This window comes from Camelus bactrianus, chromosome 6 (assembly GCF_048773025.1).
Source record: "Camelus bactrianus isolate YW-2024 breed Bactrian camel chromosome 6, ASM4877302v1, whole genome shotgun sequence".
Classification (NCBI taxonomy): Eukaryota; Metazoa; Chordata; class Mammalia; order Artiodactyla; family Camelidae; genus Camelus; species Camelus bactrianus.
The window spans coordinates 86,368,557-86,387,589 of NC_133544.1; the positions used below are offsets into that span (position 1 = coordinate 86,368,557).

Below are 19,033 nucleotides of genomic sequence, written 5' to 3' on the forward strand. Positions count from 1 at the left end.
TCTCATGCACTAAAAAATACATGAGTCCATAAGGATACAAAAGGAAGGGTGACCTGGGGGAAGAAAAACCCAAAAACCATGAAATAAATGAGTCTCTTATAGCAACAACTTTCCAAACTACTAGTTCAACAAGATGTTAATTGGTTTTCTGAAAGAAAGGAGTTACATGCATTTGGGAAACATTGCAAACTCATGTAAGATTCATAAAGGCTCTGGGAAGCTTTGCAGTAAAATCGTTTAATGCGGTGTGTCCCTAGTCTAGAGTGTGATAAAGCTGCCTTCCACCTGACAGCGAGGCCCACAGGTGTTTGGCTCTGTGACTCGGCCGTGGCGTGTGACTGCCCCTATCCCGGGAGGGGAGCCTCGCTGACCCGTCTACCTGGGCAGGCCTGGGCTGCCCGACTAGTAAGTTTCCAGCGTGGGGAGGAGCTGGGTGTCTTTATATGTTCAGTCCTAGTATAAAGTTTTATAAATATCCCTTGTTGAGTCAGTGAAGTTGGTTCCCATGGCAGCCTTAGACCAACTTAGTCATAAGTGTGAATGGGAATGAAGTGAGACCATGAGAGGGAGCTTTCCTGGCTCTGCAAAGCAGTTTATTTCCCAGGGACGCTCGAGCGCCAACTTCTCATCAAGAAAGGATGGGTTTTGAAGGCATATTCCAAAGACATTTGATAGCTTCTTTATTACATATTTGGCTTAAATATTAAATACCCTGACTCAGGAAATTCATACTTCCAGGATGTCATTATTAAAAAAGGATCTTTAAGATACTTATGTGCCAAGCAGGCACCCAAAACTAAGGTGTTATAAACGTGAAATAAGCTGTAAAAGTAGAAATCATATCATAAAAATACTGGAATTAGAAAATGAGATGCTGCAACCCCAGTATTTGAAGAGCACAGACCGTGGACCTGGGTGGCTGAGTTTCCGTCTCCTTTAGCAGCTGTGTGACCTCTGGGCGTGTCCCTGTGTCTGTCAAGCGGGGGTGAGAGCGTCTACTTCGGGGTTTTGTACTAAAGCACGTCAAGCCCTTAGCATGGTGTCTGGAGGTGCTTGACTGTTCTTGGCTGTCATTTAAGGAGGCTGATGTTCTTGGAAAGAGATGGACCCTGGCATTCAGAGATAGGTCAGACATAGCTCTTGCCCTTCAAAAGAGCGTGCGTAACTGTTGAGTCATATGTGAGGCTTTTTTTTTCTATTTGTAGGTTTTTGGTTTTTGAGAGAAAGATACTGGAAGTTTAAAATGAGACTGATTATCAAACTCCTTAATATATTTATTGAACTGAAGTCAAAGACGAAAAGTATGGGTGGGCCTGAGGGTCAGATCAAGGTTCACATGGCAGCTCCTCCAATTGAGAGCTGGGTGACCTTGGGCGAGGCTGTGACCTTGGGCTAGGTAGTGACCCGGACTGTGCCTTCTCATTTGCAGGTGGAGGTTTTGGACTGGGCCATGCTGGTTAGCAGAGCAGGTCCCGTACCATAGGAGGGAAAGGCATCAAGATGACCTGGGGGGAATAAGAGTGAGTTCCTGAATTCAGCAGGAACTGTGAGACCAGCTAGGCCTCGGGAGAGACAAAACATGAAGGGAAGGCAATGCAGTGCTTCCTATTCCTTTGAGCTCAAAGGTGAGGGGTGCCAGGAATATCGTTAGGCTCTCGACCAAAGATGCACCGTGCACTCTCTGCTCCTGAAACCAGACTCCACCCTCACTCACTAAGGAAACCACCCAGAAAACCTCCTGTACTGGAGGCAGGGCCAGCCCCGGTCAGCCCACCTCCACTCAGGAGGTCTGGGGGAGTTCAGAGGGAGTCACAAGGGAAAGGATTTGGATTACGTACATGCCCTGCTCTGCAGGGAGCCCGGTCACGCGGCTGCACAGCCATGCTGTCCTTCACTTGTCCTGGTGAGCATCTCTACCTGGAAGGAGCCATGGCTGAGAGGGAGCTATCTCCTGGGCCCTGGGCAACCTGCTCTGCGCAGAGACTAACTGTCCCCGGCAAGAGACTCCCACCCCACCCTTGCATTTAAGGCCACATGACTAAGTTCTGGACAGCAGACTGTGAGTGGACCTGGTGTGTGCACTTTGCAAGGAACATCCTTTAAAAGGGAAACTGCATTCCTCACCCTTCTCTGCCTTCATGGGGTGGACTTGGTAAGGGTGGTGGGTCACGTTTGATCAGGTGGGTGTGGGTGGTCCACACCCTTGCTGGTGGGGCAGCAAGCTCATAAAGAAGGCTTCGGCGTTGCCCTCGCCCTGGGTGTCAGTTTTCCCTGAGCTGGGTGACAAGATGGCCCCTGGCGTGATGTTTCAGAAAGCCAGCTCCTCTCCCTGCTGCATCCCCCATTCATTAGCACTTACCGTGCCTGGTGGTTCTCAAAATGTGTCTGGTTTTCAGAAGTCTAGGAGGTCAAAACTCTTTTTATGATAATCCTAGGATGTTATTTACTTTTTTCACTCTCATTCTGTCAGTAGTTTATGGTAGAATCCTACAGAGGCTATATGACATGTGATGATGGAAATCGTGTGATTGCTGGTGTTTTAAAATTTTCTGTTTGAATTTCTAGTAAGTACTGACAGCTAAAACCCACTCAAGAAGAACTCTCAGAGGGCCTCAGGAATGTGCAAGAGTATAAAGGGGTTCTGAGGCCAGGGTTTGGGAACTGCTGGTCCACGGCTAGTTTGAAGACCTCTGCCCTAGGGTCCGAGTTCAAGCCTGCTCACATGGTTCTGGGTTACTTTAAACTGTCAGTGGAAGGGATCTGTCACGTTTTTACAGGTACAGGGCAGTTTCTACTGCTATGCACATGAGGTATGTGCACACACATGCCCCTTCTCCCACATGAAATGGCAGTTCTAGAAGGCAGGCATGGCCCTTGCTCCTCTGTATGTCCTCCCTGCTTGAGTGATTCCTGAACTACTCTCCTGTCTGCTTAACTGAACAGTGAACAAACAGCAGGCCTGGCTAGATCCAGAGATGAGAGGAAACCTAGGTTCGTGTGTCCTCAACTATAAACATCAATTCAGTCTCCTACTTAGGCAACGTGTGCTGAGCGTTCCCGTGAGCCCGGCCCTGGGTGAGGCGCGTGGGGGCTGGGACAGGGGCTGGCGGTGACACAGGTGACGCATGAGGGCGATCTGGGTGGTCCTGCCTGCGAGAAAGCAGCCTGTAACTTGAGGCTGTGGGGGGTTGTTCGAATTCTAGTTCTGTCGCCTTTCTCCCATTGTCACTGAGCCTAGGAGTGTGAAATTGGAAGTCCCTTTTAAGATGTAAAGAGACTTAGTGTCAGAATTCCCCTTCCCCGTGTCATCACACTTTATTTTCCTCTTTTAACTAATCATCAACTGGAGCTGAAATATACTTTAAACATTATTTGCTATTGTTAGCGAATGAAGTTTGCACTCTCTTCTTGAAGTAAAACAGAATTAAATGATATACTTTGTCCCTAATAAGTAACCCTGGATAATTTGTTTTCCAAGGACATGGGGATCCTGAATGACACAAAGGTGTGCTGTCACACCCTACCTGCCCAGGAACTTAAGAATCGCTAAGGCCACTGAAGAAGGACAGACCAAGAAGGCATGGTCCCCCTTATGGATGGACATAACGTTTCCAGCTTTTCACTGTTACTGGAGTAAACACTGCCTCGGTGTGCTGGGCTGGGTGGCTTGGCAGCAGCAGTTTACTGCCTTAAGTTGTGGAGGCTGGACGTCCGAGGTGCAGGTGTGGGCAGGGCTGGCTCCTCCTGAGGGCTGTGATGGAAAGATCTGTTCCAGGCCCCCTCCCTGGCATGTCAATGGCAGACCCGTCACATCATCTTCTCCCCCTCTGTGTGTTGATCTGGGTCCAAATCTCTTTTTATCCAGATACCAGTTGTGTTGGATGAGGGCTCATTCTAATGACCTCATTTTAACTGGATTTCCTCTGTAAAGACCCTATTTGCAAGTAAGGTGCTGGGGGTTAGGACCTCATACTTCCTCTGGGAGGGGGGAACAATTCAACCCAGACAAACATCATGAAAGAACAGGGTGGTTCACTGATTCCTTTATTTATTTAGGAGGGAGGAGGGAGGGGTTATGGGGTGGGGCTGGAGGGGACAGAGGAAAATTACCTACGAGAGGGTTAGGAGGGTCTGCAGGACTGAACTAGAAAGCAGTAACACTGATGCTATAGTTGGAAAGGAGCAGTGCACATCTGTCAGCACCCGGTGTGAGTCCGTAGTAAGGCCTACCTTATGCGTGAGTACAGTGGGATACTACTCAGTACATTCATACATGTTTCTACCATCTTGAGATTTTTATATATACAGTATACGATCTTTTTTTTTTTTTAATAAATGTACAGCTTGAAAAAAGAGATCCTTCTTGTAATAGGTACAGCATTAATCACAAAAACCAACATGGGCCAGCCACATTCCAACTGAAGACCCAGAGCAAGCCTGGCGGACAGCCCTGCTGGTCCCAGCAAAGTCACCCAGCGCCCCGGCGGGAAGTGCACGCTCAGCCAAGCCCCGCGGGCAGGGAGCCGGTCCTCCCTGAGGGAAGGTGCCAGAGGAATGTGTGTGCAGGTAAGGTAAAGAAGGATGAGAGAAATGTGCTCTTAAATTAAAGGCACTTGTCAGCGGCCGCGTCCAGCCATTCCCCGGGCCTGGGGAGCGAGCAGGTGCTGTCTTGGTAGAGCCAGGAGGTCTGCGTGGACCTCGCCTGTCCTCCCACCAGGTTTAAATAGAATAAATAAGTCTTACTGGATGCTTGCTTTGCCCTCCTGGGTGCCTGCGAATAGGCTGCCTTTTAGGATCATTTACGGAGCAACATTCCCTGTCCCCAGCCCAGCTTTTCGAGGTCCTCCACGGGGAAGGCGCCAGAATAGCTCCAGGCCTTGGAGAAGCAGCTGCTCGCCACGGGGCAGGAGAGCCCCCACACGTCCCCTCCCGTCTCTGCCTGGAGCCCCTGCGTCCCTGCGTCCGAGCCTCCGTGCGCCTCAGATCTTGGTCACGTAGTTGTTGGGGAACAGGCCCTGCTTGCCTCGCAGCCGACCTGTCCACCAGCCAGAAGGGTCTGCAGGGAGACAGCGGAAGTGAAGGTGAGCAAGGCTTTCTGCCCAGGCCAGATGCGCCCCGCTCCCAAGGGTGCAGCCCACGGGCGACGGGACTGAGCTCCATCCTCGTTCTTTCCCTTCTTAACCTCGATGTGAGGTTTTGCTGCCAGGCTCCAGCTGCCGGCCCTGGGGGGTGTGCCCAGCCTGAGACAGTTGGGTTGCTCCCCTTGGGGCCCCGGCATTCCAGCCTCCCCCACAAGCAGTCCTGGCCCTGGAGCAGCAGCTGGGTCGGCAGACCGCCTGGTGGAATTGGGGTCTGATGGCTCCAATCGTGCTTCCCTTTTCTTCCATGGGGGCTACTCCCCCGCTGCACCTTTCACACTCCTCAGGCCATCTCAGAACCCTTCTGGGGGAACTCACAGGCAACACCTCACAATCCTTACTTCCCACCTTAGCCCCAGACCCTTCACCAGTAATGAGCATCTGGTATATATTCTTCCAGATCCTCTTCTGTGATTATAAACACATTCTTTTTCTTAATGGAGGTACTGGGGATTGAACCCAGGACCACGTGCATGCTAAGTATGCACTCTACCACTGAGCTATACCCTCCCCATTACATTCATTTTAAACAGAACATTCTGTATCTAACTATTCTGCATCTTGCTTTTAAATACTCAGTAATCCTTCCGTGTGTGTATCTCATTTTGTAAACAGTGGCACTATATGCCAAAATTCAACCATTCCTTTATCGATGGACATTTGTTCCCCAATTTTTCACTATTAATGCAATAAATGTCCACACACATCTTTATGCCCATGTGCAAGTAGTTCTATAGGATAGATTCTCGGGTCAAAGAACATGCACCATCTATTCTTCGTAAGAAAAGCAAAATTACTTTTTGTAATAGGTAATACTTTGAACCGTACAAAAGGATAGAGTGAAAAGAGCCACCCAGACCCCTTCTCTGAGGGTGAGCAGTATGACTTCTTATACTTTCTTCCAGAGGTATTTCATGACTATAAAAGCAAGTAGTTACAAAAATTACCCCCTTTTGTCCACAACTGATGGCCTACTACATGTTCTGCACTTCTTCTAACCTTAAGACTTCAGATCACTTCCTATCTGTATGTAGAGTTTCCATAGCTCTTAGATGCCACTGCTCAGATCATTTGCCTATTTTCCTGTTTGTTGTTGGTCTCAATCTTATTGATTAGGAGTTCTTTACATATTAGTGAATCTGCTAAATGAGTTACAGACAGCCCGCTTCTCATTTTTAACTTTTTATGACATTTTAATACATAAGCAGTTGAATCAAATGGTCTATTTCACAGCTTCTTAGTTTTTTTTAATCACTTTTAGAAATCCTTTCCCATACTGATAGTATTTCTTTGATGCAGTTTGTTTCTTTGATGCAGTTAAATATTTATTTACTTGGGACTTATCTTGGGGGGGGGGGGAGGGTTAATATATAAATCCGAAGTAACCATTCTGACATGGGCGTTTTACAATTTTGGTAAATACTGTTAAATTCCCTTGCCAAAAGTCTATTCCAGCAGTAACTGGTGAAAGGAGGTACCTGATTTACCTGACTAAGCACAGCTCCTACAATCCACCATTTATTTACAATGACAAAATCCAGCAAGTTCTGAAAATGAAGTTTTCTGTAACTCATTTGATGGCAAAACTTGACCTGATCGGACGTGGGCTTGTTTATGATGTCTCTTTCCGCCCAGTGGGAAGGCTCTCAGGTCCCACAGCAGAAACACTGAGGCTACGTTGCTGGCCTGGGACCTGCAAGGGGTGTTCGATGCTCTATGTTGTGTATATACACCATTATCATCAACTTCCCCGCTCCTGTCTCTGATTTCTGAAACTCGAACGATTTGGTTGAAGGAATGTGGACCGTGTCACATTTTCATCTTCACTGGTGCCACAGGTGAAAGCTTCACTTCGCATTTCACTGATGAAGGAGGTTCTGCTGTGCACTGCCTGCCTCGGGAGACTGTCCACTTTGGGGCTGGATTACTTGTCTTACTATTCATGTGGAGGAGCTACTTATATATGGAAGACATTTTTTCCTAGTCTGTTTCCTATGACTTAACTTTGCACCTAGTGCTGCTCACTGTATGTCGGTTTTAATGTAGCCTTTTTATGAGGTTAAATCCTATATGGTTTTTGAGTTTAACAGCTTCCTTAGGAAGGCTTTTCTCACCCAAAGATTAATATTCTAGGTTTATTTCTAAGACTTTTATAACTTAGTTATATATATTTTAGATCTTTAATTCACCTGATATTTGTGTATGAGGTAGAGATCAAACTTACTTTCTTTTCAAAGTGGAAGGTAATTGCCTGTCCTTTCCCCTATTTCAAATGCCCCGTTTATCATGTATTAAGTACCTGCGTGCACGCGGGTCTGTTTCTGGTGCTGTGCTGTCCTGGCTTCCTATACATCTAGCCCTGTTTACATTATAGCAATCATTTATAGCACGTTTTGATCACTTCTCAGATTCTACATTTTACACAGATAACTGGTCAAATGATACAGTACACGTGACTTCTAGAAAATTTTGAGAAATGAAAAGTAATCCTCAGAAGTCAACACTTGAGGCCACTTAACATGTTCTATTCCATGTGTTTTATATTTTCACAAAATTGAGACGGCAGTCCATAGTCTCTAACCTAACTTTTTCCTTTCCTCCATGAACAAGTTTCCACTTAAATAAATTTACTGTCCTTTTGCATCATTATCTTTAACACAAAATTTTTTGCACCCAAGTTCACTGAACAGACACAGCAGTGCTGACGTCACTAATCCCTGTCACTGCATGTTAGGTCATTTCCCGTATTTTTGCTGCACAAAGCTGGTGATAAAAAACCGGTTTGTGTTACTAAGGGTTTATTTTAATGCTTATTTATTCCAACTTTTGAAGGATACTAAATGGCTTAAAATAGTAACACCTGTAGAAAACCAGACAGTTATAGGAGGTAAAGCTAGTGCCCAGAGGCTGTTTAGGAGGAGGCTGGTCCTAGAATTCTCCCCGGAGTGAGCGCAGGCGCTTCCTAGAACTGCCCTTGGCCACCTCTTCCTGAAAGCTAGCCCTGCCAATGACCAGGCCACTCTGGCTCCACCTCACCCCTCAAGACATCATCTCTGGGATTCTTACACCGCAGTCTAGTGTCCGCTCATTTTCCTAAAACAACTCGCTCTTTCTAGCCTCCATGGCTCCCCCTTCTGTCTCCCATCCCTCACCACAAATGCCATTTCCTTCACGGTGCTTTTGCTAACATCCTAAGTTAGGAGTTACTGTTGTTCTTCATGCTTCCATAAGCAGTGATGTATTTGAGTCCATGTATATTATATTCTAACTTACCCTCTCTACCAAATTACTAAAGCCTTCAGCCAAGCCCACGGACCACTTTTATAATGAATGTTACAGGTTACCCCCCTGGCTTCCATTCCATCTACATGAGGAGACCCGGAAGTTTGGGTGGGACGTACCTAAATCCCGCTTCCCGGGGCAGTCCCCACCGGGTCTAACCCACTCAGGGTACAGCCTGTCTTCCTACAGAGATTGGTTCAGGAATGGACACATGACCAATGTGGTCCAATCTGAGTGAAACTTAGAACTTCTGTCCAATGGCTAAGAGAATAACTTTCAGAGGTAACGTGGATTTTAGACATGGAGCTGGTTGTAGCCCTTTTTTGGCCTGGAACTGATGTAGCCCTTTTGGTACCATGAGGAAAAATGGCCTGAGAAGGAAATATATACAAAGAGGGCAAAGCTAAAAGAAGCATTAAAAAAAAAAAAAAAAAAAAAGCTGGAGTCTTGACCAAACTGAGCTTAAAGCCTGACCTACCTCTGCAAGTTTCAGAAGCCCATAAATTTCCATCACATTTAAACTCATTTTTATAGCAATGCGACTATATGCCCTTGGAGGTGGTCCCACTCAGCCAGCCAGCCAGCCAGCCAGCCATTCACCTACCTTCTTTGATAATATCGATAATGTCATTGGCATTGAAGCTGAGTTCGTCTGTGTCCTGAGCATCATAGGCATACAGAGCCTTGCACTGTGGCACCTGGGGCTTGGGCTTGGGCTGGGGCTTGGGTCTGCCTCCGGCTGGGGGAGGCCGGCTGGTTGTTTGTCTCCGGACCCTGTGGAGAGAGTGGAGGCAGGTGAGACGGGACCCAACAGGAGGCAGCAGCACCGGCCGATTCAAGTTCAAATCCAGCTTCAACATTAGAAAGACATGTCACTCCCTCAACTGTCTCTGAGAATAAAACACTGTCTCTGACAAGGTTGTTGCAAAAGCACAGAGTTAGCTCTTCATAAAGATGGGCTGCTGCTGTGTCCCCAGCATAAAAGGAAGCGTGGAAAAGACACATACTGCTACCAAAGTTAATGAAACATAGTTGTGCATCTAAAGGATAAAACAGTCATGTACCTATCCTCCCCCAACTATGGAAGCAGAACTGTGCCACAGAAGCCCGCAAGTGTCTCTCCTCAACTGTAATACCTCCCAGAATGAACCCCCAAGCTTTCATTTTATATTAATGCTCCTTTTTGGAGTTTTAACCATGCACATAAGTATCCCTAAACAATACTTGTAGCTTCCCCCCGCCTCCTTTTTTTTTTTTTAACTGTGTAAGAGGAATCACATGTTACGGTCACTCACTCCATGTCTGCAGTGAACATTGCTGGTGCACGTAGCTGTGGTTCATTCATTCTCATTGCTTTACCCTGTTCCAGTGCATCCAAATCCAGTCCACTGTTGATGGTCATTTGGAATGATTCCAGTTTCATTACAAAAAAATGCTGCTATGGAATGTTCTTGCACAAAAGTTTATCCAGACTAATTTCTTAACATCAGCAGTCTTGACACTCTGGGCAGATAATTCTTTGTTGAGGGGGCTGTCCTGTGCTCTGCAGAGTGTTTAGCAACATCCTTCACCTTTACCCCTCGGATGCCCAGCAGCACCTCCTTCCTCCCCTTGGTCAAAAATACCTCCAGCACTGAAACCCTAATCCAGGTCTGCTAGCTTTAAATGTAGCCTTTCTACATACCACACTGCCTCCAGTCACCATTCATACATACATTGTCTCTGCGAATGAAAAATACGGCCTGCCATATCAGTAAACAAAGGATGCTGCAGCCATCAATTGCAGCCCTCCCCCCAAGTGGTGCGCCCCGAGAGAACTCAGGATGGAAACAGGGTGGCGGCATCACCCGCTGCAGCCACCCCCAAGGGTGCACGCTGAGGAGACTCGGGATGGGAAGGCACAGCCAAGGTGCACATCAAAGGAATGATTCCAGTGAGCCCAGACTCTTACACCTTCCCATACATGGAAAAGCACTAAATTCCTCAACTTTAGATACCTGGTTTTCTTTAATTAACAGTAATCTTTTGATGGTCCAATTACCTGGTTGCAAAAGCTCCTATATATCCTGGCTCCTCCCTTATCTCTCTGGAGCTGTCCCTTAGAGCTGTCCGAGAGGATGTCTCCCAAGCTTCAAGTCCTCAGAAATGTCCACTGACTGAAACATAATTCTCAACTTTTAGGTTGTGCTTTTTTTTTTTTCAGTCAAGATCTCAATGTTAACTACAGCTTGTCATTAATTAGCAAGACCTTTAAACGTCTGGAACAACTACTTATTAAATACGTTCATAAAATGCATTTAGGAAAAAGAAATATAGAAAACACCCCCCCCTCCTTTGCTTAAGGACTAACTATACTAAGGCTGACATTCATTTCCTTCAAAAGAAACTTAAGATTTCTTTCTAAGAGTGGTTGGGCTGAAAACATAGTGGGGCTGGTCAGGTCTGTTAACACTTGTGGGAGGAGAGAGGAAAAGGGAGGGCATTTCCTGGGGCCTGAGTTCTAGAAGGAAAAAGCACACCCAGTTTTGAGCTGCGCTCTAAAGAAGGCAGAGCCCCACCGTCCTTGCTGAGGTCCGGTGATAATGGATGCTCCTGGTTGCAGGATGAGCGGGTCGGACCATGAAGGGCTGGCTAGGGATAAGGGGGCGCTGGCTGCCAGCTGAGTGTAGTACTGTCCCCAGCAGGGGCGGGGGTCCTTGGGTGCTTCCTGGGGTTCCCTGTGTAGGAGGGAGCAAACCCGAAGGTAACTCAGGCTCCACTCTCCTCAGACCCACCCCCATCCCCACCTTCCCACCCCAACCAAGCACTTTTCTTGTATCGTGGAGCAAAGGCATGGTATAGATCATTAGCATGACATCACTTCCTTCCTCATCTACTGGAAATCCCCATTCCCTGCTTGAGAAGTGCTTGCTTCTCTGAAAGCTGGCTGGGCAAGCAGGTTTTTAATTAAGCAACCTATATATTAGGGGTGTGTCAGCATTTGGTTAATAAGAGCCATTAGCCTGGATACCCCAAGTCATCTGATTTCCCAGCAACAAGAAATGGAGTGGGTATGAGCATTAGAACACCCTGGGAGGGAGGAAGCCTCCAGCCTGGTGGCTCCAGAGAGCAGGGTTGGGAGGGCCCATGCACATATGCACACGTACGCGTGCAGGCTCACATGCGTGTGCACACACACTCCCCAGATGTTCACAGATGGAGATTTGGTCTCATGTCCAGAGGGAGAAATCTACCACCACTAATGCAGGTTGCTAAGGCATCTGCAGCCCAAGAGTACTGGGACTTAGGTGCAGTCTCTGGGCAGGAGATGCAGCTGAATGACCTTCTGAAAAGAAGGACCATCCTGCCTGCAGCCATCCTGGGAATCGGCCCCCTTGCTCCTCTGCCCATCTGCATCCAGCACTGACGGAGGCCTCCCAATTCCTCCCTCTTCATGTCTTTCCTGCCAGTTGCCTTTCTGGGCTCTCCAAACATCACCCCAGCTCAGCATTTATTAGCTCACCTCACCCTCCACTGAAAATCCTTCTAACATCCCCGCTCTTGGCCTACCCAGTCCCTGCCAGGTGTGGCCCTGCTCGCTCCCAGCACCCCAGCCTGCTGCAGGCCACACCGGCGTCTTCTCACATCTCTTGGTAGAAATCTAAGCCCTGGTTGGGGTTGGGAGCCCCTGTCCACAGACTTTTATAGCCTACATCATATTTGCTGGTGAAAAATACGATTTTCCCCTAAATCAGGAATAAAACAGGGATGTCAGCTCACCACTTCTGCTCAATACTGCACTGGGAGCTCCAGCCAGAGCAGTAAGTCCAGAAAAGTAAAAGGCACACAGATAGGAAAAGAAGTAAAAATACCACTGTCTGCAGATAAGATGGTCTTGCCCATAGAAAATCCTAAGGAATACACTAAATGGCTATTAGGATAAAAAGATTCAGCAGGATAGAATGCAAGATCAATATATAAAAATCAGCTATATTTCTATGCACTAGCAATGAACAATCCAAAAATGAAACTGAGAAAATTACACTTACAATACCTAAAAGATAATATAATACATAGGAATAAATTTAACAAAAGAAGGATGATTCTATTTATATGAAATGTCCAGAAAAGGCCAATCTATATTGACAGAAAGTAGAGTACTGCTTGCCAGGGGTTGGGGGAATAACAGCTAAGGGGAAGAAAGTTTCTTCTTGGGGTGACAAAAATCTTCCTAAATTAGATAATGATAATGGTCGCACAACTCTGGGACTATGCTAAAAACTGCTGAATTGTACTTTCAACAGGTGAGTTTATAGTACGTAAATTATATCTCAAGAAAGCTGCTTAAAAAAAGGTAAATTGCACAGGCCCCACTGGGCTCCACAGCGCTCTGTTGATACCCAGAATGTATGCAAGCAGCTGCTGGGAGTCCCAGGTGGGAACCAGGGCAGAGCGGAGGAACGGATGGAGCTGAGGCGGGCTGTTTAAACATCTGTGTGAACACAACCACTGCATGGTCTTTGATCCCAAGGCATCAGAGCCTACTTCCTCAGGATAAGTCAGAGTAAAACCAATCAAAGTAAAACCTCAGGGATTACTGGGAAATTTGGGCTCCCGTGTACAGTAGACCCTTGGCAACCGCGGGCTTGATTGTCCCAGGCCCTGGACAACTGCTACCATGCAGTGTAAAGTCATCTGGTCATTTATCACTTGGCTGAATGGGGTTCACAGCACTCCACAGTTGGGAGGGGAGAGATCCCAGGGAGCTCTGAGAGGAGGTGTTGTTTGCTGGGGAGCAGAGTGTGGACCAGGGGACTGTCTGATGGGGAGCGGATGTGGAGGTGGAGAGCAGCTCCGCATTTTGCAGTAGGAAAGGTGCTGTTCAGGCAACCCTGAGGTCACCACTGTCCAGCTCTTTCCTGTTTAAATGTCCTCTGTGACCAGCAAGGGATATAGCTGCTCCAGGTGGGCAGCACCTTTGCAAAGCAAGCCAGTTACAGCAAAGCCCTCCTCCTCACAGGTCACTCCTGCGTCATTCTCACATCTACGCATGTCTTCACTCTTCTTGTTAGTGTTGACAGATGGGACATGGTCTGGGAACCCCTACCTGGAGCCCTGGGCAAGGCACTGTGCTGGGTATTTTCAGACGTTACTTCCTTTACCCTCACAACACTTCCACGAAATGACTGACGTGGGTTCCTAGAATTTCCTGCTGGCTTCATCACTGGACCGCATGAGGCTTATGCATCGGGCCACCAGAGCTCCAGCCACACTGATCTTTCTGGCCCCGGGTTCTGGTCATGCTCCCCAGCCCCCAGCCAGCACTGTAAATTCCTGCTCAGCCTTTGGATCTTGTTTCACCCCCTGCCACACCCTGTGGTAGCCCCCGCGCCTGCTCAGAGCAGGGGGTCGATGCAGCGGTCCAGGGGGCGGGGCCTGTTCTCACCACTGCAGCCCCTGGACCCGGGGCCAGGCCCAGGGAGACCATGTGGCCTCACTCCCCAAGCTCTGAAGGAGTAGCAGCAGAGGGAACACCGGCTTTGGAGTCAGTCAGTGCCCTGCGTTTGAGGCGCCCCTCTGCCCCCAATTGGCACGTGACTTGGGCCCATCACTTCACCTCTTTAGGGATCAGTGTCCTCAGGGGTTAAAAAAAAAGGGATTCAGGCAATGGCCCAGGCCCTTTTTCTAGTTCAAGGAAGACTCTACAGAGAGCTTGCAACAAAATCTCTACTATCAGATGTACCGTGGAACACAGGACGCCTTTGCCGATGGGGCGATGGCTGTCTCCACCTCCCCACGCTGGAGACCAGAAACCACCACAGAAAACGTCGGCGAGAACAGCCACTTTCCCGTCTGCTGGACACTCAGATCAGGCCATCTCCTCCCACCACTAGGTGGCGGTCCTGTGCAATCAATAACCCAGGGCGAGACCACGGCTTTCGGGGACCTGCCAGAAACTGATTTAACGGGGCCTTTTAGGTGCCTGCAGACTCGACTCACACCCACGGGAAAGGAATCCAGACTTTCTCACACAGCAAGCAAGACCCTCGTGCCCCGAGAAGTTACACTTTCAGGAAAGCGCTTTGTCTAGACTTATTCTATAATGCATATAGATCATTTTGGCTTTAGGTCATATAGGCTTTAGATCATTTTGGTACCAATTGTATTTTATGATAATTTGCACCAAATAAACCTCACATGATTGCAAACTGTTATAAAAACAATTACTTCATTGGGATAATGAGGGTTGGAGCAAGAATTTCAGACTCACAAAGACAGTTATTTGTCCTATTGCCATTTCAACAATAAAGGTTCACTTTATACAAATTTGTACGTAGTTATAAAATTCCTCATCTCAGAGCAAATACAGTGTTTCATTATATGTAACTTTGGCACCGTGTAATTTAGATTTCCTGTTACTGTGTGATCCATCATTTCAGGGTAATTTGTATAGTCAGCCCTCCATATCTGTGGGGTCTGCATCCCAGATGTGGATTCAACCAACTGCAGATTGAAAATATTTGGAAAAAAATTCCAGAAAGTTCCAAAAAGCAAAATTTGAATTTGCTGGGCAGGGCAAATATTTACATAGCATTTACATTGTATTAGGTATTATAAGTAACTTAGAGATGATTTAAAGCATACAGGAGGGTGTGCATAAGTTATATGCAAATACTGTGCCATTTTATATAAGGAACTTGTGCATCTGCAGATTTTGGTACATGGAGGATGTGTGTGTAACAGAATCAGTCCCCTGAGGATACCAAGGGATGACTGTACACATGGACCACTTCATTGTGTCTATTCTTCATTAAGAAAACAAACACACAAAACAGCTCAGCTATAGTACCTTGCTTTTACAGCAGGCCCTTTTCTGATTAGGGCATTAAGACACCTAATAATGCAGTCAGATCATAACCCACACCATAAAGTTTCCAGAGTAATCAAGCACATTGCACCCATCTTGCTTTGTGCAAACTTCACTGCTAGAGAAGTCCTGTGTTAGTGACTGGGGAGTCCAAGTGGTGCCTTTGCCCTGAAACATCCGGATGCCCACCGACCGACCTCTGAGCCCTCCTGGACAGATGCCCGGTCTCACCAGATGCCAGAAGCCCACGAGAACACAGAACGCCAAGTGACATCAATGACTACAAAGCACTGTAAAGTGAAGGACTGTTCATTCACTCTTCATGGGATGTGAGTTGTTATGGTGATTAGAACAAAGGATGTTTAACTAGAAAGAGACTGGAACAGTATAGCAGGAGAGGGAGTCTAAGACTATGTTATTGAAACGCAGCTCGTGTCTGCTGCAGTGTCACCTCATGGCTCTCTGCGCTGCTGTTGCTCGGAGCCCACAGAGAGCGGCCCGGCTACTACGTGTGTGTGTGCCGGGGTGGGGCGGGGGGAGCGGCTCCCCGACTCGTCCCCTCGTCTTCGCTTCCCTAGGCTGCTCATCCCCACCCCTCACCCCCATTAAAGCCAACAGTGCCGAAGCTTAGACCCTCACGGAGTCCACAGCTCTCTGCAGGCCCAAGGCTTGAGTTCTGGAATGTCCTCATGGGGCTTGGAGGTGCCTACTTTTCAATTCTGGTAGAATATTATTATTTCCCTGCAAGACCAAAGCACATGAATAACAATCATAAAACAAATACAAATAAACTTCCAAGTTGCACTGTGCTTTATAGTTTACAAAGCCCTTATTTAATCTTCAAGAAACCCCAAGTGGGCTTTCCATTTCTATGATTACTAGCTCAACGATACAGGTGAGGACAGCCAGGTGTGGGAAGATTAAGTCACATGAGGCAGCGCAGCGGGTAATTAGTGAACGATTCACGTGCCTAGCATGTGGCACACAGAAGGCACATGGCTCAGTAAATATTCAATGAATGAATCAATGGAGGAAGGAACAAATGACCCGGGTCTCAAGCCGAGTCCTTGCAACTGTGAATCCTTGCTCTGCATAAGGCCAGGCCACCTTCTGTGAATTGCTCTGCGCTCCCACACTTCTGGGGTACTGGGTCTGCCGAGTCTACGCCAGGGTGAGCTGGGATTAAGCTTTCAAATATCACTTCTTTGTTCTGCAGATGTGAAATTTATGTCTTGGAATTCCAAGAAGGAAAATAATGGCATTTTGTTTCATTGGCTCTTTAAAATGTGCTCTGTTCCAAAAGGTTGAATCTATAAACATTACTGGAAACGTGGGAATGGATGCCAGGAATTCCTAAGCTTCGTGTCTGCCTGGGCCAGGATACGGCTGCTGCTCCTGTAGACTATGGGTTGAGAAATATTGCTATTGGACACTTGTTAGAAATTCTAAGCCCCTTGAAAATACGACTCCATTAGGGGAATCTTGTCAAGAGACACACAGGCAGCATTTAAATTCTTCCATCGACCCCGCCTTTGCGGCATGGCCAGAAGCCCCACCACGGAGCACTTTTCAGTATTTTTCTGTTTCTCCAACTTCTAGTTGGATTACTCTCTGGAGTATCTCGAAATTTCCTGAAGTTGTCCTCCCATAAAATGGACCAGAGGATTAAAAAGGCCAACAGAAAAGACATTGCCAGTCCTGGTTTTAATGCTTCCAGCAATGACCTGGGCGTAGATTATGTACCTCTCCGTTTCAGGAGGGAGGATATGAAGCACGCTCGATCGGCAAATCAAGTGAAGCCAGAGCAAAGGCTGATGAATGAACTGCTTATGTGATTCTTGCTTTACTGGTTCTCATTCCCTGAGAAGCAGGAAAGGCCTCGAACCTGAATCAGACTGTTCAAAATGACAACAAAGGCACTGCAAGATAATGACCCCCTCTAAGTCTCAGTTTTCTCGGACAAGGTTAACAGCGACGGTGGCAATCACAACTACCATGCCACGGCACACACGTGGCGGGACCAGGGTGCAGAGTCCAGTTGGGGTGGTCACTGCTTTAGTGAAGGCTTCATGTGCTCTCCAGAAAAACCAAAGCAAAACAAAAAACTCCCCCAAAACCCAAAATTGACCGAACCCAAAATAAACTGACACAGACTTCCCTGAAGTAACCCGAGGTGCTACCTACACCATTTGATTTTATCCATCTATGTTACATGATCCCAAAGAAATGACTGCTTAGGCTAAATGTGTCTATAAAAAGAAGTACATTGGGGACGGGGGAGGGAAAGGAAAGATGAACCCAAGAGTTGAAAGTCCAAGGCGAGTTGGTGGTAATCTCCCTCTTATAGGTTGGGAAAGTCAAGGGCACTGATGGGAACTGTGATGCCAAGAGAAATTTTCATCTTTATGGAAAGATACAAGCTTGGGATCCGGAAATTCCGTTTGCTCCAACAACCTCCCATGGAATAAATGCAACTCACGTTCTCTTACCAAAGAGGAGCTGTTAAATGTAGGTAACCACGAGGCTCCTGGAATGCATGTCTAAGGTCTTGGCCCACATTAGAAATTATTTTAACTGTCATGTGTTTCAGAAAATACATACTAAGTGAAAAGCTCAGCAGCTTGACCAGAATGTGATTTCTTAAGGAATATTTGCATCAGAGCAGATTGAAGGGTACAAAGAAGAGGCTGGCTGGAATTCTTGGGGCTCCAGCACTCAGTGTGCCTAGTAAGAGTTTTACACACCAGTTTTATATACAGTCGGGAAACTCTTACTGCCTTACTGCAGTGGTTGTGAAGGGCACGCCCTCTCCTTCCAGCCTGCCAGCCCTCGCCAAAACAGCATCACGTCTGCCTGATCTTTAGGACTGAAGGAGGTATAGGGCGTTAGGAAGTTCCAATCAGGAACCGCGCAGCTGAGGGCTGGAAGGGAGCAGCCTCGGGTAAGACACAATGTTCCTCAATTGCCTGTTTTTGGCTGACAGATGCTCCCTGCTGGCTGGTGTGCAAGTCTGTAACTTGCAAAGCAGGCTGGAAAGATGGTTTCGCTTGCCAAAACCAAAGCAAGTAGGAAGCTAGCAGACAGAGCTAAGAGATTTGGCGCATTTTGCTGACTGGTTTTAATCCCCTGCCTACTTTGGGAAGTCAAACTGGGCCCAGGAAGGCTTGTGTGATTATTTTAGTGAAGTCCGTCCAACTGAATAGTGCAGGTCTGGGTTATGGGGCAAGAATCCTGTTGCCTCAACACAGAAACTGCCCTGGTTTTATCAAAATGACTTGACCAGTGGTTTTCAAGATGTCAGCAATATCACCATCATCTGAGAACTTGGTAGAAATGTGCATTCCTGGGCCCCGCCCCAATCCTACTGAATCAGAAACAGCGGACACAGGTCAGGGAGCCCTCCAGGTGATCCTGGTGCACAGTGAGGTTTGAGAACTAACTCTTTAGACCGAGCCCATCAGGTAGACCATGATCATTGCAACTGGCGGGATACAGGTACGTACACGAGAGCTGGGGGAGCAAAAAGAGAGCTCCGATTAAGAGTGACATCCACTCTCCCGACGGCCATCGGCATAAAACTGAGGTGCTCTCCCCTCTAAAGCCCAAATGAGGTAAGACTTGCTAGGGGCAAAGGAACCCCAGGGGAGAGGCTGGTGAAGCTCTGGTAAAGCTCCCAAGAGCTCTGTGGTCTTGGGTGGGGCCTAGAGGCGAACGGGTGGCCACCCTCCCAGAGGAAGGAGCTGTCGCTTCTCACCCAGCACGGCTC

The 19,033-nt window shown here is 47.4% G+C and overlaps 1 protein-coding gene across 1 annotated transcript in view; it reads right to left on the bottom strand.

Moving 5' to 3' along the window:
• Nucleotides 1-4,027: 4,027 nt before the first annotated feature.
• Nucleotides 4,028-19,033, bottom strand: part of MYO1E (myosin IE) — a 190,495-nt gene continuing 175,489 nt past the window's right edge. Inside the window, exons 27-28 of the mRNA XM_074366210.1 lie at nt 9,025-9,194; nt 4,028-5,056 (exon numbers count right to left, since the gene is read on the bottom strand). Of these exons, the coding sequence (XP_074222311.1) occupies nt 4,980-5,056; nt 9,025-9,194 (247 nt within the window). The 3' untranslated portion in view covers nt 4,028-4,979. The remainder of the gene's footprint in view (nt 5,057-9,024; nt 9,195-19,033) is intronic.